The 18,221-nt window shown below is 39.1% G+C and overlaps 2 protein-coding genes across 19 annotated transcripts in view; one reads left to right on the top strand and one right to left on the bottom strand.

The window, feature by feature from the left end:
• Positions 1-15,956, bottom strand: part of NAA16 (N-alpha-acetyltransferase 16, NatA auxiliary subunit) — a 65,325-nt gene extending 49,369 nt beyond the window's left edge. For 2 of the 13 annotated variants that reach the window (XM_060637066.3, XM_060637070.3), the window contains exons 1-6: positions 15,644-15,950; positions 10,581-10,665; positions 8,655-8,759; positions 6,898-7,055; positions 4,701-4,835; positions 1,944-2,097 (exon numbers count right to left, since the gene is read on the bottom strand). In XM_060637066.3, the coding sequence (XP_060493049.2) occupies positions 1,944-2,097; positions 4,701-4,835; positions 6,898-7,055; positions 8,655-8,759; positions 10,581-10,665; positions 15,644-15,697 (691 nt within the window). In that variant the 5' untranslated portion in view covers positions 15,698-15,950. Of the gene's footprint in view, positions 1-1,943; positions 2,098-4,700; positions 4,836-6,897; positions 7,056-7,129; positions 7,581-7,608; positions 7,639-8,654; positions 8,762-10,580; positions 10,666-15,643 lie in introns of those variants that run through there. The other 11 variants (XM_060637068.2, XM_060637080.3, XM_060637067.3 and 8 more) reach the window with 11 other exon arrangements.
• Positions 15,372-18,221, top strand: part of MTRF1 (mitochondrial translation release factor 1) — a 68,307-nt gene continuing 65,457 nt past the window's right edge. For 2 of the 6 annotated variants that reach the window (XM_078433144.1, XM_078433146.1), the window contains exon 1: positions 15,525-15,661. The gene's annotated coding sequence lies outside the window, so the exon portion shown is untranslated. Of the gene's footprint in view, positions 15,430-15,524; positions 15,662-16,062; positions 16,178-18,221 lie in introns of those variants that run through there. The other 4 variants (XM_078433143.1, XM_078433139.1, XM_078433172.1 and 1 more) reach the window with 4 other exon arrangements.

Here is an 18,221-nt window from a genome sequence, read left to right as displayed (position 1 = left end):
TAAAGCAGACTCTTAACTATAGATATCAAACCGAGGACTGACGGAAGAAGGTAGGCATGTGGAATGGGCTAGATGAGTGATGGGTACTAAGGAGGGCACATGTTGTGATGAACATCGCGTGTTGTGTCTAAGTGATGAATCACTAAATTCCACACGTGAAACTAAGTATTACACTGTATGTTAACTAACTGGAATTTTTTAAATAAAAACTTGGAAAAATATAAATAAATAAATAAATAAATAAATAAATAAATAGAAAAATAGTGTTGTCATTCGTATTATCCACAAAAATTAAATCAGTAAGTTGCTATACATTAACTAGAAGAGTTGAGAATAGCAGTTAAAAGTAAGGACTCATGAAAAGAAATGAAGGAATCTTAAATTACTATGTGAAAAAAGCTAATCTAAAAAAGCTACATACTACATGATTCCAACTATATAACATTCTGGAAAAGGCGCACCTATGGAGATAGTAAAAGGATCAGTGGTGGTCAGGAGCTGGGGGCAAGGAGAAACAAACAGGCAGAGCCCAGAGGGTTTGTAGAGCAATGAAACTACTCTACGTGACACTACGGTGGTGGACATATGTCAAAACCTAGACAGTATATAATACCAAGAGTGAACTTTAATGTAAACTATAGACTTTGGGTGATAATTACATTCAGTGTAGGTTCACTAATTGCAACAAATATACCATTCTGCTGGGGGATGTTGATAATGGTAGGGGAGGCTGTGCATGTGTGAGGACAGAGAGTATATGTGAAATCTCTGTACCTTCCACTCAATTTTGCAGTGAACGTAAAACTGCTCTATAAAAATGAAGACTTTAAATTTAAAACAAACAACAATAAAAAAAAAAAGTAGGGGCACCCGGCTGGCTCAGTTGGTAGAGCATACGGCTCTTGATCTTGGGGTCCTGAGTTCAAGCCCTATGTTGGGTACAGAGTTTACTTTAAAAAATAAATAAATAAAATAAGTTAAATAAATAAATAATAATAATAAATAAAAATAAAATAAATATAATATACAATAAAATAAAAATGAATAAATCATAATCATGATCATCATAATAATAATAAATTAAAATAAAATAAAATAAAATAAGGGCTCTGAAGCCCAGGAAGATGTATTTACAAATTAACTCTACCACCTAAAAGTCTGGGTGACTTTGGGCAAGTCTTTAACCTCTCTAAACTTTAGTCTCCTCAACTATAAAATGGGGATAATCTACCCATGTTAGAAGTGCTAAAAAATTAAATGAAATAAAGAAGTTTAAGCAATTATCATACTCTGAGACACAGGGAAAATAAATAAATGTTAGCTATTATTTTTATGAAGTTTAGAAGTCCCGCAACTATATGAAACTTTAGTTTTAAGCTAATTATTGCTTTAGTTGGACATTTTATTATGTACTGTTCACAGAATGTTAACTGATGAGCAAACTTTGTTTTAAACAAATGTACTTGACCCTTTGTTGATGAACATTTTAAACAAACTATTTATTATCAGGATCCTGCCTTCATAATTAGCCCATATTGAAAATAAATCAATCTTACTTTCATAATGACCCCAGTGTCATCATTTCATGGATATATATTTGGGGGTGAGAAGTATGAAGGGAGTATAAGACACTGCCTATGAAAATGGAATCTGGAGCCAAAATCCCTAGACTCAAATCCAGCATTACCCAGCTTACTTAGCTATATGACTTTGGGCAAAGCACTTAACCAGTCTGATTCCTCAGCCCCTCCTCTCTAAAATGAATATAAGAACCATATAATGATATTGTTCTGAGGATTAACTTAATAGACATTAGATTAATAATAAAAATGTTTTTTATTACATACAAAGTCTTATTTAAGTACTAGGGCAGAGTAAAGTATGTAGCTTTTATTCTTTTCTTTAATTGAGGCCACTGATAAAGAAAAAGCAGATCAACTTACCTTTAATTTCTTCCACCAAAAGTTTATCACATATCTGTTTCTCATATGTTTCTATATGTTCCAAAGATTCCTGAAATAGGTCTGCCTCTCTCATCACTTGATTCTGGTATAGTATCAGTTCACTATATTCATAGTCTATTTTGTTGGGAGGAACCTGAAAAAAATTAACAAAAATTATTTATATAATTATATAAAACAGTTATACACCTTTAATCGCTTCCTCAGAAGAGTCACTCACATAGATTAAAAAAAGCAACTGAGATGCAATTACAAATAGAAGAGTGATTAATAGTGAAGAAAATTAATATTCTTTTTAAGTTTATTTTATTTATTTATTTTTGAGAGAGAGACAGAGAAAGCAGGAGGGGCAGACATAAAGGGAGAGAGAAAGAATGAGAGAGAATCCCAAGCAGGATCTGCGCTGTCAGCACAGAGCTCGATGTGGGGCTCAAACTCATGAGCCATGAGATCATGACCTGAGCTGAAATCAAGGTTGGACGCTTAACCGACTGAGCCACCCAGGTGCCCCAATACATTCTTTAAAACAAACAAAAAGGTGGCACTTCTGCCTATGGCAAAGTCAAGATTCAGGTCAGCAAATCCTATACCCACAGAATATGAAAATGGTTAAAATCCTAAAGAATTTAACAAAACCTACTAGAATAAAAAAGTTTAGTAGGGTGACAGAATACATGATCAAAATACAAAAATCAATTATACTTCCATATGCTAGAAATCAACAACTCAAATAATTTCATTTATGATAACATCTAAAAGAACAAAATATTTAGGAATAAATTTAGGAAACAAGACCAATACACTGAAGATAACATGCTGAGAGAAATTAAGAATCTATTGTAAATGGAGACACTCTAAACCCTGTGCATGGGTCAGGATACTCAATACTGTTTTGATGGCAATTTCTCCAAATTGTTCTACAAATTCAATGCAATCCATATAAAACTCTCAGCAAGCTTTTCTGCAGAAATTGACATGCTAATCCTAAAACTCAAATGGAAATAAAAGAAACCCTGTATAGCCAAAAGAATCTTGAACAAAGTGGGAGGACATGCATTTCAAATTTCAAATATACTATAAAGCAACAGTAATCAAGATAGTATGGTATTGGCATAAGGAAAAAGTGGAATTGATAAACTATGGCTTATTTATATAATGAGATACCAAATAGCAGTTAAAAACAGATAAACTTGGGGCACCTGGGTGGCTCAGGTGGTTAAGCATCCAACTCTTGGTTTCGGCTCAGGTCATGATCTCATGGCTTGTGAGTTTGAGCCCCCACGTTGGGCTCTCCACTGTCAGCACAGAGCCTGCTTTGGATCCTGTCTCCCTGTCTCTCTGCCACCCCCCACCCTCCCTCCCTCTCTTTCTCTCAAAAATAAATAAACATTTTTTTTTTTAAATGGATAAACTAGCCCTACATGTATCAACACAGATATGTCTCGAGATGCGAAAACACTGCATATTGTTCTGTCAACTTTTAAATACACAAAGTAACAGTTTGTAATTTTTATGGGCTTATATATAACCTAAACGTGACTAGGAATGATCTATAACAATTTCAGAATAGTGGGTACCTCTAGGGATGTGGGAGAACTTTGTAACTACTTCTCTAGTATTTCTTTCTTTATAAATTTTTAAATTTTTAAGGTTTTTTTAGAGAGAGTGAGAAAGAGTATGCACATGCAAGCAGGGGAGGGAGGCAGAGGGAGAGAATCTTTTTTTCTTAAAGTTTATTTATTTTGAGAGAGACAGAGATATCCCAAGTGGGGGAGGATCAGAGAGCAAGGGAAGAGAGAGAAAATCTCAAGCAGGCTCCGCCCTGCCACAACACAGAGCCTGATGTGGGCCTCAAACTCACAAAACTGTGAGATCATGACCTGGGCAGAAACCAAGAATCGGACACTTAGCTGACTGAGTCACCAAGGCACCCCAGGAGAGAAAGAATCTTAAGCAGGCTCCACACTCAGTGCAGAGCCCAATGCGGAGCTCAGTCCCATGACCCTGGGATCATGACCTGAGACGAAATCAAGAGTTGAGCACTCAACCATCTGAGCCACCCAGGCGCCCCAAATATTTCTTTAAAAAATAATAAAATCTGGAGAAAGTGTGGCAAAATGTTAGCGTCTATTTATCTAATGATGCATAGTATATATTTTTTGCATTTTTCTACTTTGCATATGTATTAAAATGTATTAACATATTTACATAAAACATAAAGCTATATGTATGAGGAATAATTCTGTAATCACAAAACTATTTTCATTTTTATGTATCCTTTTCTTTAGTCATTTGAATATCATCAAAATAATAGAGTACAAAATTTTTCATAATATTTATTCTCTATCAAGAATTCAGTGTTTTAGGAGCACCTGGGTGGCTCAGTCAATTAAATGTCCAACTTTGGCTCGGGTCATGATCTCACAGCCTGTGAGTTTAAGCCGCGCATTGGGCTCTGTGCTGAGCTCAGAACCTGGAGCCTGCTTCTGATTCTGTGTCTCCCTCTCTCTCTGCCCTTTGCCTGCTCACACTCTGTCTCTCTCTCTCTCTCAAAAATAGATAAGCATTAAAAAAAAAAAAAGAATTCTGTATTTTAATTTTTACCAATTATTTCAAAAATTTTTTAAGTTTTTCCATGGGTCCCAAAGACTTTAATGCATAATTGAGAATCAGAGCAATATAGAAGTCAACTATTTTAGTTTGTGTGGGTAGGAGAAAATGTAAGAATGAAGTTCTTACTTGCTGAGTTTGTCTAAACTCTTCCAATAGTTTTAGTGCCATATCATAATCTTTCAGCAAATGGTATGCAATAGCATATCCAATCCAGGAAGCACGCTGCGTTGGGCGCAACTGAAGAAGCTGATACCTTGTCTCCTAAAAAATAAAAAAATAATTAAAAATTGTCTTTTTCTCTTTTCACTTTAACTGTCTCTAAAATATTTGCATTTCAACACAGAGCTGTAAGAAAACAATTTAATGCTTTTAATTCCTTTCTAATGAATTCAAGGAATAAACATCAGTTCCTGAATAGAAATAGTTTTTATGTTCTTATCTAAATTACTTAAGTTCTAGAATACTCTGTTAATGCTCACTGTAAAGCTTTTACTAAAAAGCTATTCTTGGGGCCCATGCTTTTGGGTTGCCTTATAAAATTAGTTTTATATAATGCATATTTCTTTTGGTAACTAAACATCTTTGAAGAGAGACTAAGATACCTTTTTATTAAACTAAATTCTGCTGTTTATAAAATCACTGTGAAATTATAATGTATTCACATTGTTACAAGAAGCTCCAGAAGCAGGGCGGACAAAGCCTGAGCAAATACTCAAACATCAGCCTGGAATTTTCTAACAGAACACTGCTGCTACTCGAAGACAGTGTAATAATAATGTAAGACATTAGCGAGAAAACCCCAGAAATTCCACCAGGGCTACCCCAAAGAATCCAGACATCTTCGCTAGCACAAAATACAACCTTCCTACACAGCCCCCACCCCTTCACAGCTCGTATTGACTCTGAGTTTTAGGTGCGTACAACTGCGTGGGGAAACAGGGTCTCATGAAGAACACTAGCTGCAATGAAGTTCTGAAAATGTAGTGTTTTTAGCTTCTATTGTTGGAATAGGTGCCAAGTGAGTCCATCCACACTATATGTCACAAGGAGAACATGATCAGTCTTTTCAAGAAAAAGATCTTTGAGCAAACGACTTAGACAGTATCACTCCTCTCCCCTTGTGTGCCTGGTTCATTTTAGGCACATGAAATTAAGCTGTGTTACTCCCATCTCTCCTGTTCACCACTGTTTCTGTCACTTCCTTTCTTCATTAAAGTCTGGTCAGTTTTCTTCTCTCTGCCAAATCCTGCCACTATCCTGCTGCAAATGCAACACTGTGGATCACCCATCCAAAACAAGCTATTGTCTTAGAATCAAGATTTCCCCATCTTTAATGATCTCCTTTACCCCTTCAGGGACCCATGAGACTTTACTGCAACCACACCCTAGACCTTACTACCACCCAGAAATCATAAATTCAGATATCTCACTCTCTGGCCAACACTCTTATTCAGTGACATTCCTACCCTTTTTCTGGGAAACGACCAGTACCTCTGGTTCCTCAGGTCCTTCACTTCTAACCACTGCTCTTGTATCTTCACTACCCCTTTTAGCAAGCACGGTTTGCCAGTATTCTTAATTTCCTTGCCTCATTCCTATGGATAACTGATTTTAACTCCCACCGCACCTAGGCTAAACGAAAAAATCATGATCTGGAAGAATGATACCTTTATTAAGCTCAGCAGAATGCTCGAAACCTGCAAAAATCTAGGCACAGGGTATAAGGATTTGTATGGTAGTAGAAGACAAAAGTAAAAAGTAAATGAAAGAACTTAATTTATTTAAAGAGAACTGTTAAGAGTTGGTGGTCTCCTTCATACAAGGGAGAGAATTCCATTGTGGACGTACTGAAGTCAGGGTACTCAATGGAGTAAGCACACGGAGATACCCAGCAGATTGGAAGGTGCCAGTATGAAGAGGTCTGGACCAGAGAAAGACTGCTTTATAGCAATCCTGCCACATCATTTTATATTTACTAACCCATAACAGAGAAAGCTAATTAATCCCTACATTTAGCTTTCAATTATAAAAGCTTTGTTTACCAAAGCTGTAAATAGGAGGTAGTCCTTGCACATAGGAGGTAGTCTAGTTTTTTAAAAAGCATTAAATGAATAAACAGTTACCCTCTTTTTATGATTAACTATGTAGTTCCACAACTGTTAACTGGGGAAGAATGTCTCAGGTGACTTTCCCCTTCTGCTATAGATGATAATGAACAATCAAATCTACATAGTCTTGGCCTATGCTCATCTCATTCTGAACCCAAATGTTTTCAAATTATGTCTGTTGTAAGAACATGTACACTTAAGACTAAAGTACTTACTCGATAACCTTCAAGGTCTCTCATTTGAATCTGCAACAGAGAGAGATCTCTCAAAATTTGTAGATTATCTTTATCTAATTTGAGGGCATTTCGATAGCACTTAATAGCTTCATCATACTTCTTATCAGAACGTTGCAAGAGTCCATAAACATGCCAACCTACTAAGTTAAGGAAATAGAGACATTCACAGATACTAAAATATGCTATGCTACATATCTAATATAAAGCTTACCTTAACGAAGTGGTAAGTTGTCTTGGATTTTACTTCAGAATAATCTGGGGTCAGAGGGAGGGGGCAGTGAGCAGGTGGTAAGAGATCAAACCAGATTAGTCCTGACCGACAATTGTTAAATTATTAAAGTTGGGTGATGGGCACATGGGGTTCGTTAGTCTATGCTCTCCACTTACACGTGTTTGGAATTCTCCATTGTATTTATGTAACCTTAGAAAATTCTTGGTAAAAATTCCTCACGTTTCCTACCTCTTATCCCCTTAGTTCCTCACCCCAGCACCTCAATACTTACTGATGCTTCATTACTATACACACAAAAGCTGCCAACTATCTTTTAAATCTAGTTTATAGTCAATCAATTCTCAAACAACACATAACCATCAGTTAATTCAATAGTGACACTAACAACCACAAAATTTTATTTACTATAAATTAAAGTCTGAGCATATCTTAGAGCCAAAAAAAACTATCATACTTACATGCCCTTTCTCTTCATTCTGGGGTAGGCACTGAGATAAAGAAATAAGTATTTAGTATTTTGAGAGAACCCTAAGCTAAATACATGAAAACACTACTTAGACTACTGATGTTCAATACTGGCCAATACCTAGATGAATAAAATATTAAGATCCAAGGGCAACATGTGAAAAGATTGTGAATAAGCACACAGATTAGCCAAACAAAAATGAAAGTCAGTTTCGATGACCCATCCTTAAAAAGTACTTTTGGGGGCGCCTGGGTGGCTCAGTCGGTTAAGCGTCCGACTTCGGCTCAGGTCACGATCTCGGGGTCCGTGAGTTCGAGCCCTGCGTCGGGCTCTGGGCTGATGGCTCAGAGCCTGGAGCCTGCTTCCCATTCTGTGTCTCCCTCTCTCTCTGCCCGCCCCCGTTCATGCTCTCTCTCTGTCTCAAAAATAAATAAACGTTAAAAAAATAAAAATAAAAATAAAAAAGCTTTAAAAAAAAAAAGTACTTTTGTCTGTTCACATACTGAGATATCAGCCAATGAAAAATACAGTAAGTATCCAGTGAAGTTACCAGCTTTGTCCCTGTGCAACAGAAACCAAACTGAAGAACCAGTATCATACTCAATACTAAATAAACTCTGTTTTAAAACAGGGTGTTTCTGAATTTTTCTTCCGAAATGTCTAAAACAAAGTTTAAAGAACACAAATTTTACTATACAAGTCAGTTGGAATAACAGGTTTATGGATATGTAAGACAAAAATGGGTTTCAAGTCACGTATCAGTTCCTTTTCCCTCACACTAAGCACAACTGAAGTGAATACATACTGTACAGGGATTCTCTTTCAACCAACTGTAATAAACAAGGGATGGGGACTAGAAGAAACTAATATTACAAAATGTTGATGATTATTGAAGCTGAGTAACGGTACACAGAGTTCATTGAATTCTTTCTTCTATGCAAAACTTTCCATAGTAAAGGTCTGTTTTTTCTGAATTAGAAAACCCCACTAAATGGAAAGTAAATGAAATAATAAAGTTCAATTATTGCAAAAGGATACAGACATGGCTCTTGACATCATTACGAAGTCCTTTACGAACAAATTCATACGCTTCTTCTTTTTTTCCTAAGCAGTTCAATGTTAATCCCTTCATAGCCAAAGTCTCTGAAAAATATTTTTAACCTCTATTCACGCACAAAGAATTCATATTTTCTTAGCACTATTTTATTTTGTTTAGCTCTTAATACTATTTTAATATGATATCTGCCAATGCTTACATTATTTGTCTTTTTAATCACATAGTTAGAAACTTCTCTCCAGAGAGCCAAAGCATAAGAGACTCTTAAAAACTGAGAACAAACTGAGGGTTGATGGGGGGTGGGTGATGGGCATTGAGGAGGGCACCTTTTGGGATGAGCACCGAGTGTTGTAGGGAAACCAATTTGACAATAAATGTCAAATATTGAATAAATAAATAAATAAATAAATACATAAATAAATAAATAGAAACTTCTCTCCAATACAAAAAGTAAAACTACATTTAAGTATTTACTGAAGCTTAGCCTGAATCCTTTTCTGAAATCCCTTAGGCTACAACTGAGGACTAGGGACTGAAATCCCTTAGGCTAGGACTCCTACAATGCTTTCTGCCTTTTAGAAGACTGTACAAAGGGGGTGGAGATTATTCTGCTGAGAAAAGGTAACACAGTAGGCACCGAGTCCTGTTGAGTTAACTCTACTACAGTGGCTCCACAGCTTTCATCCAAGAGCACTTCTATCCACCATCTGATTTACACCCCACAAAAACAATCTTCCTTAGCAAAGAGATGTATGCAATGTAAAAATAAGCCTATTCAGTACTGGAACACACTTTATTTTTGGCCACAAGTTTATTCCAACTAATTCTAGTTGGAATATCAGTTTGCATTTCAAGAGTATAAGACTGGTGAAGGAGTAGCAACCCAAGAATATATTTAAGGCAGCTAATGAAAGATGGCTTATAATGAAATGATTCTCTGAATAAATCCACAAGCAGGGAATTAGACAAACAATGGTTTTCAAATGATCTCTGTGGACTCTGGTTTTCAGAACACAGTGATTCAGCAGTCAGACCCCTACAAACGTCTTCATTTATCTGTCATTTTATACACATTTATCTGTTTTTTCCACATGCTGCACTTTGGATAAGGGTTCCCTGGAGAAAAAAACTTGAAAACAAGCTTTACATTTTTAAAATTCTATGAAATGAAGACTTCTTTCCATTTCCTTCAAAGAATGCTTTTAATGTTATTCGAAAGCTGAGCAGAGTTAGCCTATTTTCTCAAGAAGATGGTCTCAAGAGTTACCCTCGTCTAATATTCAGAGACCCCAATTAGCTGTGCTCTGCTGTAGGACCATAACTTGCATGTCTAACCTGATCCATCCTTTAAATAAACACTGGTCACCAGTGAAAAAGGATGAGACAAGCAAATACAGACCTATTAACACCCTGCTAACAACTCAAGATAAACAATTTAATGGTAAATCAATAGTATCTAATTTAAGTATTTATATAGAAAGGTCAGCATATATATAAAAAAGACATCTACCAAAGAATAAAATACATCTGACTATTTTTATACTACTTCTGTATTGCAGATATGATCCTCATTTCAGACAAGAAATCAAAGTATAAATTTAAGTCCTACTCAAAGTAATAGATGAAATGACATCTATAAAAGTACTGTTATATACTCCAATTATTCCCCAACAGATCAACCAGTCACTTATCTGAAAGCAAAGACTGTGCATACACCTAAGCATAATAAAAGGAAAGTGACCTAGAATAAGATTGATAAGACACATAACCAAAAATGTTTATATACTCTAATAGAGAGCTACAAGGCATGGAATCTGGAAGTATTCTTCTTTCACTGTTAGGAATCCTATCTGTCTGATTTTGGAATTACAGTTCCCCAAAGCAGTCTCTCACAGATGAGGCAATACCTCCATGTTCAGCAAATTTTGGATTTGAAAGAATCATCTTGCAAAACTTGAGGCCATTTTTGTACTGCTTCTGTTCGTAACATTTCTGTAAAGAAATATGAACAAGAATTAATTAATAAAATGAACAGAGCAACTTTTCTTTGCATTATATATATTCTAAATTTAAGATCCAAAAGTAGGTTTAAAATATATACAATGGGAAGGTTTTATACCAATTTAAATCACTTATAGCATGAAGTATATTTTCGTAAACTACTCCTTGCCAAGTTGTGCTAGTATGAGTATTTTCACTTTTATAGAAGAAAAGGAAAAAAAATACTTAATAAATAGGGAATTTAGGGGCATCTGGGTGGCTCAGTTGGCTAAGCGTCTGACTCTTGATTTTGGCTCACGTCATGATCTCGCAGTTCATGGGTTTGAGCCCCGTGTAGGGCTCTCTGCTGTCAGTGCAGTCTGTTTCAGATCTTCTGTCCCCTCTCTCTCTCCCCCTCCATCACTTGCTCTCTCTCTCTCTCTCTCTCTCTCAAAAATAAACATTAAAAAAAATACAAATAAAAATAGGGAATTTAATTGCCAACCAACACTGCTACATTTTGTAAAAATTCAAATCCAAAAGCAAAAAATATGTGATAACAACACAGAAAAAAACCAGAAACTGCATTAGTGCCACTTCAAATATGGAACCAAGGCGGGGCGCCTGGGTGGCTCAGTCGGTTAAACATCTGACTTCAGCTCAGGTCATGATCTCACAGTCTGTGAGTTCCAGCCCCACATCGGGCTCTGTGCTGACAGCTCAGAGCCTGGAGCCTGCTTCAGATTCTGTGTCTCCCTCTCTCTCTGCCCCTCCCCTGCTCATGCTCTGTCTCTCTCTGTCCCAAAAATAAAAACATTAAAAAAAAACGAAACCAAGGCATGCCCGCGCGCACACACACACACACACACACACACACGAGCAACTACTGTATGTCCATACAAAACCTATTATATCTCATAAGTATTCCTTAAGGTAGGTGTCATTACCTCCTCCCTACAGACATAGAAACTGAAATGTAAGAGTTCATAAAATTTGTTTATAAGTGGCTCGGCGTACTTGCAAACTCTGGTCTGACTCCAAAGACCATGATCTTTCCATCACTAGTCTAATACATGTGTGAGCAACACCTAAGTGCCACCAGCCAGGCTCAGTAACCAGCGACTGTCCACCACAGCCACTGATCACATGAACATCTCATCATCTTCCAAATGAGACAGGCATGTCTCATTTAAACTGCCATGCATGCTCTTTCCAGCACTCAACATGCCAAGTTTATGCCCACTTAAGGGCCTCTGCACGTGTTCCTTCTACACGTGAAATGTTCTTCCCCAGAGCTTCCTTACTAGTGGAATCTCACATGTCACCTGCCTGACCACTCTAACACTGCCAGTCTCCCACCCCCCCCACCCAAAACATACACTCTCTATCATGTTACTCCATTTTCTACACCGCACTATCATTCCCTGAAATTGTTATTTGATTACTTATTTAGTGTCTGTCTTCTTCACCATACTGTATAACCTCCATGAGAACAGAGATCTTATCTATTTTAAACGCTGCATCCTCAGAGTCTACACAAATTAGAACTGCTCAATAAATACAGTATACTAAAAAATATAAATAAGAGGCATTTGGGTGGGTCAGTCAATTAAGTGTTCAACTTTGGCTCAGGTCATGATCTCACGGTTCTTGAGTTCAAGCCCTACATAGGGCTCTCTGCTGTCAGCAAGGAGCTGGCTTCTGATCCCCTGTCCCCCTCCCTCCCTGCCCCTCCCCAACTCATTCTCTCTCTCTCTCTTTCTCTTTCTCTCTCTCAAAAATAAATAAACATTGTTTTAAAAATTTAAAATAAAATAAAATACATACATATAGTCTATAAGGTTCAAAGCAAAACAGTACCAGGAAGGAAGGAGGAAGTGGTTAATCTATGCAGCAGGGGTGGGATGTGGAGAGAATTAGAAAAGTGTTCACAGAAAATGTTTAAATTGAGACTTCTTGGGGCACCTGAGTGGCTCAGTCAATTAAGTATTGACTCTTGACTTCAACTCAGGTCAAGATCTCACAGTTGGTGAGTTTAAGCCCTGCAACTCTTGATTTCAGCTCAGGTCATGATCTTGCAGTTTGTGAATTCGAGCCCTGTGTCAGGTTCTGCACTGCTTAGGATTCTCTCTCTTTCTCTCCCTCTCTCTCTCTCTCTCTCTCTCTCTCTCCCTGCCCCCCCCAACTCTCTCTCCCAAAATAAATAAATAAAATTTAAAAAATAATAATAAATTGAGGCTTCTTGATCATCTCTAGGGAAGGAAACTTAGTTGGAAGACAAAGATGGGAGACAAATCTGACTTTTGAACCATCTGAATATATCCCCTATTCCAAAAATATTTAAAATAAAATAAAAATAATCTGAGTTTGACTTTAGGAGTTCATCTGACAAATGACAAGAAAAACACAAGCAGAAGGAACCACTAGGGAACAGGAAAAAAAGAAATATTACAGGTTTTTTCTGACTTAACAAGTGATCTGGAAATACTAATACTTGTATTACCAATAACAACAATAATAATAGTTAATACTTATTGGAAGCATTTACTAGTGTCTGGTACCATTCACTTAATCCTTATTTAAATCCCAGGGACACCTATGAGGTTATCTCTCCATTTCAGATGGCGAGAGTGAGGCACATGGTTACTGAATTTACAGAGCTAGTAAGTGTCGGAGCCATAATTCAAACCAGGTAGTCTGGGGGCACCTGGGTGGCTCAGTCGGTTAAGCATCGAACTTTGGATGACTTACTACTTCAGGTCATGATCTCCCGGTTCATAAGTTAGAGCTCCACATCAGGTTCTCTGCTTGGGAGCACAGATCCTGCTTCAGCTCCTCTGCCCGCCCGCCCCACCTCTCCCCCTCTGGTTCTCTCTCTCTCTCTCTCTAAATAAGCTCTAAAAAAACAAACAAAAAACCAGGTAGTCTGTCTCTAGTATCTAAATACACAGGTTAAAGAAAAGCATTAAGTTTGGTAAGGAATATATACTCAGTACAAAAGATAGATTCTGGTTTCAACTTTGCTACTAACCAGACAGAGAACCTTAGACATTTAGTCACTTACCATTCCTGGGTTTGTTTCATTCGTAAAAGAATGCATGGAGTAGCTCCAAAATTCAACAAAACATAACGCCAATAGCCAGTTTGGGGAATAAGACAGGCATGTACAAGCCATGCAGAACATGTAATCAGCTAGCTGGTAAATTTGTACAGATGTGTTCAAGTACATTCATAATTAATTTTTAAAAATTTACTGGCAAAGCACTTTGGTCCACCAACCAAACTTGAAAAATAATTTTGTGACTGTTCATGGAGTTGGTGTAGCAAAATGATACCCACATTTATTGCAACTGTGAAATGATAAAATCATTCACTTTTGCTGCACCTTCCTAAATTCATGTAACCTTATAGTAAATATTACAGACCCAGATAAGAACATGTTTAGCATTTCCCAATTTACTTAGGAATAAAGTTAATTCAGCAGCTATAACTTTTTTGTAACTAGAGTATAATAAATCATATAATTGTTTTTTTATAATCTATTGATAACACGATTGGAACTAGAAAATATCCATATAGAGTGAAAATAAGTGTTGTCATCTTTTAGGTACAATGCCAAATGTCCTTAAATCCAATTAACAACTTATAGATGAACCTGAATGGGTCAAAAAGTTCACTTCTCCAAATCCATCCTGTGATAAGGGTATGGAAATAAATGAAAACTAAACTAACAAAAAATATATACAAGGCCCAAGGAAGCAATCTGCCAAAATACTTCAATTAGAATTTTTTGTTTTTACACTTGTCTCTCATTGTTTGCTCAACACTAAGTACCACGTAAAATTAAGACTTAAAATATTAATCCCATCTATTATGTATCTTTTTAACATTTTGAAGAAGCATGAAGTTTCTATTGGCTTGAAACAGAACAGTTAATATGAGTTCTTACCTTCTAACCTACCTTGATAATGCTTAAAACTATTCTAAAGGTAGGATTTTATTTGTAGTAAAGGTAAGCAACAACTTACCACGTAAGTCATGTAAGTAACACAAGCTCTAAGTAATAAATTCACTCTTAAAATCTAAACGCTCATTTTCAGATGAAATGATACACTAGAAAAGACACTATTTACAATATCAGTTTAAAATCTACAGTCTCCAGCGCACAATGAGAAAGGCAAAAAGGCATGTTGCCTCTCCTCCCTGGAAGAATGGCCCTGGGAAACAATTGAAGGCACCAAGGACACTGGCACAGAACCCACGGAAAGCTCTCCCGTCTGGGCAGCAGTCATCTCTTTCCGGGTCCTATTCAGGTTTCTGCTTGGAAACAAAGTAAAGGCTCCCCTCAAGTGTGAAATCGGCCAGTCGGCGCGACTTAGCCAATGCAGGGCCTGAATAAGTTAAAAGAGACCAAAGAGCTGTGTTCGACTTTTGACTTTGAAATGCAGTTCAAGTCACTTGGTCTCTTCCAAAGGGGGTAAGTACGGCACATCAAAAACAAAAACTCTTTCTACAAGGGAGGCTTGGCCTCCTAGGATTTAATTTTCCCGTAACCGGTATAAGTCGGAGCCCCACTGCACCAGAGGATCGCCCCCTCTTTAGCAGGTATCAGCGTGCACTGTGCAATAGGTTAAGCACGAATCAGTGAACGAACACACCTGGCCAAGGGGAAAAGAAACAAACGGGAGGACCGGTAGGGCTGAGGTCTTGAGTTTGGCCGCAGAGCGCCGCAGAGGCCAAGGGGGCCACTCCCGGCCGACGCGTCCCGGCCCAAAGGTACTGCGGAGCGCGGCGGGGGTGCAGCGAGAGACGCAGCGAGACGAAGCGCGCGGGGGCAGGGGGAGGCCGGCCGAGGCGGGGAGTCGGGTCGAGACGGTTCGGAGGTAAACAAAGAACGGAACCGGGGCCGAGCCCAGCTCGCGGTGGCGACGCCGCCTCCGGACCGATCGCCGCGCCTGGCCGGGTCGGAAGCGCGGCCTCGGCCACTCACCAAGATGCGCTTGAAAAGGTTGCTCTCCTTGGGCGGCAGCTGCACGTTCGGCATCGCGGCCGGCGGGGAGACCGGGTGCCCGGGCGCTCCGTTCCGCAGGGGTGGGCACCGGGGCGGACCAATGCTAGGAGTCGGGCAGCGGGCGATGGGTCACTTCATGGCCTGGAGTAGGGGCTGGGCAGGCCGGGCAGGCCGTTGGGCAGGGCTGGCAATGGAAAGGGAACGCGATCTGGAATGGACAACCTCGACTCCGGTCTACGGACTGGTGAGCGGCGGTGGCTCCCGCGCGCGGCAAGATGGCAGCTGGGGCCCGTCCCCTAGAGCGGGGCGGCGTGCGCCTGCGCGGGGCGCTCAGCAGGCCACAGGCGGCGGGGGCGTCCGGGCGGCGGGGACCGCAGTGTGCGGAGTGTTAGGTTGCTTCTGTCACCGGCACCTTGGACGCTTAACCGACTGAGCCTCCCAGGCGCCCCAAGTGATGTTTATCTTTTATGAAAGTTTCCTGTGGGCCTAGTACAGCCTGACTCATTACAAATCGTAAGTTACTGATTGTACTGTGCTCTGATTGCTAGGCTTGTGGCCCAAGAGAATGTTTGTTATACCGCACTCACTTTTTGATTTCTCTGCACTCAGGAACTTTACACAGTGCTGGGCTCAAAGTAAAGTCTTGTAGGACGAACTTGTTTCCCGTCCTTTCCCCTTCACTTAGACTTTGAGAGAAGGCTTCTCTTTTCAGTGCAGACCAAAGACGTGTTTACAACGTATGTGAAGTCATTGGGTGGGCCTGGAAATGGACTAATGTGAAAGCATGTTTGAAGTGTCAGTAAACAATACTGCCCCCAGTTTAGAACACCTAACGTTGTCAGTGAAAAACCTTCTCGTCAGAAGGTTCCCCTTCATACAAGCCATATAATCATGACAGAAACAGGATTCAAACCCAGGATCTTCAACTCTGGGGCACTATCATATGTAAACAGTAGCACAGTGATAGAAACGCGTGAGTCTAGAAAGATACGGATATGCATCGATGACAAGCATAACCATGCGTACGATGTAGGTTTAATATTATGGAATATGTAAATATTAGATGCATAAATTTAAGTACACATGTTCTGAATCTTAACTTGTGCATATTTGTGTGACTACAGAGTGACTGATGCATACTTGCATTTAACAGGCTGTAATCAAAGCTGGCTTGAGGCTTATTTGATTTTCCCTCTAGCCTGAGTTGGTTGGAGATGGGAGAAGTTATCACAGGAGTCTTTTGAAAGTTTTTTTTTTCTTTTCTTTTTTTCTTTCTTTATTTTGAGAGAGAGAAGCCGGGGAAGGGCAGAGAGAGAGGGAGAGGAAGAATTCCAAGCAGGCTCGGCCAGCACAGAGCCCGACATGGGGTCTGATCTCATGAACTGTGAGATCCTGACCTGAGCCAAAATCAAGAGTTTGTCACTTAACTGAATGAACCACCCAGGTGCCCCAGGAGTCTATCAAAATAGGGTAGGAGGGGGCTTGTCTGGCTCAGTCAGTGGAATATGCAACTATTGATCTCAGGGTTGTGAGTTCCAGCCCCATGTTGGGTGTAACGATTACTTAAAAATATACATATTTTAATAAAATAAAATAAAATAAAATAAAATAAAATAAAATAAAATAAAATAGGGAAGGGACTTATTAAAAGGGGGAAAGTCCATAAGGGCCTATGTGTTCTAGACAGACCCTAGGCTTCTCTGCAGCTTCCCACCCACTGCCAACCTCTCCCCTTCCCACAGCCTCCCCAGCATCTCCCAGCAGTGCAAAGGAAACCTTTAATCCCAAACACTGAGAAGTGGTAGTTATTAATACTCATATTTAATATTTTCCCCATCTGCCTTTCATACACCATGACATGCAATGCACGCATAGTGTGGTTGTCTACACTAGGATGGGAGTGAAGGCAAAGACTTGAAAATGCCAATAGTGTTGCTGGTAGTTGTCATCGTAAGCCTTGGAGTGTGTGAAGGATGTAACGCGTGCACAAGTCAGAAAGCCTGGATTAGCCACTGACTGTAATTTTTTTTAACGTTTATTTATTTTTGAGAGAGAGAGAGGGAGAGAGAGAGAGAGAGAGAACGAGCGGGGGAGGGGCAGACAGAAAGAGAGACTGAGAATTCAAAGCAGGCTCCAAGCACCAGTCAGTGCAGAGCCTGATGTGGGGCTCAAACTCACGGACCACCAAACCGAAATCAAGAATCTGACACTCAACTGACTGAGCCATCCAGGCACCCGAGGGACTGTAATTTTTTATTACTGACTTCTTGTATAGTCTGGAGCAAATCTCATTTCCCCCTTTCAACAGAAAATGAGGTTATAATAACATTACTGTAATCTTTCACAGCAAGTTTGTGTGAATGTAATGCTTTATCATTTCTAAGCCCCCAGAAAACAAACCAAAAAAGCACCTGCATTATAAATCTCAGTCCATTGTCTCTCAGAAAGAATGCTGAAGCCCCACTGGGGGCATCTCGGGCGTCCACCCAAATGTTGCTTCCTGGTGCTTCAGGCAGCATGTACCTCCTTTAGAATTATGCACACAGTACGATAAAAG

Source organism: Panthera onca, chromosome A1 (assembly GCF_046562875.1).
Source record: "Panthera onca isolate mPanOnc1 chromosome A1, mPanOnc1 haplotype 2, whole genome shotgun sequence".
NCBI classification, from domain to species: domain Eukaryota; kingdom Metazoa; phylum Chordata; class Mammalia; order Carnivora; family Felidae; genus Panthera; species Panthera onca.
The sequence above is the reverse complement of the archived record's forward strand: the minus strand, read 5'-3'. Positions and strand labels throughout refer to the sequence as shown.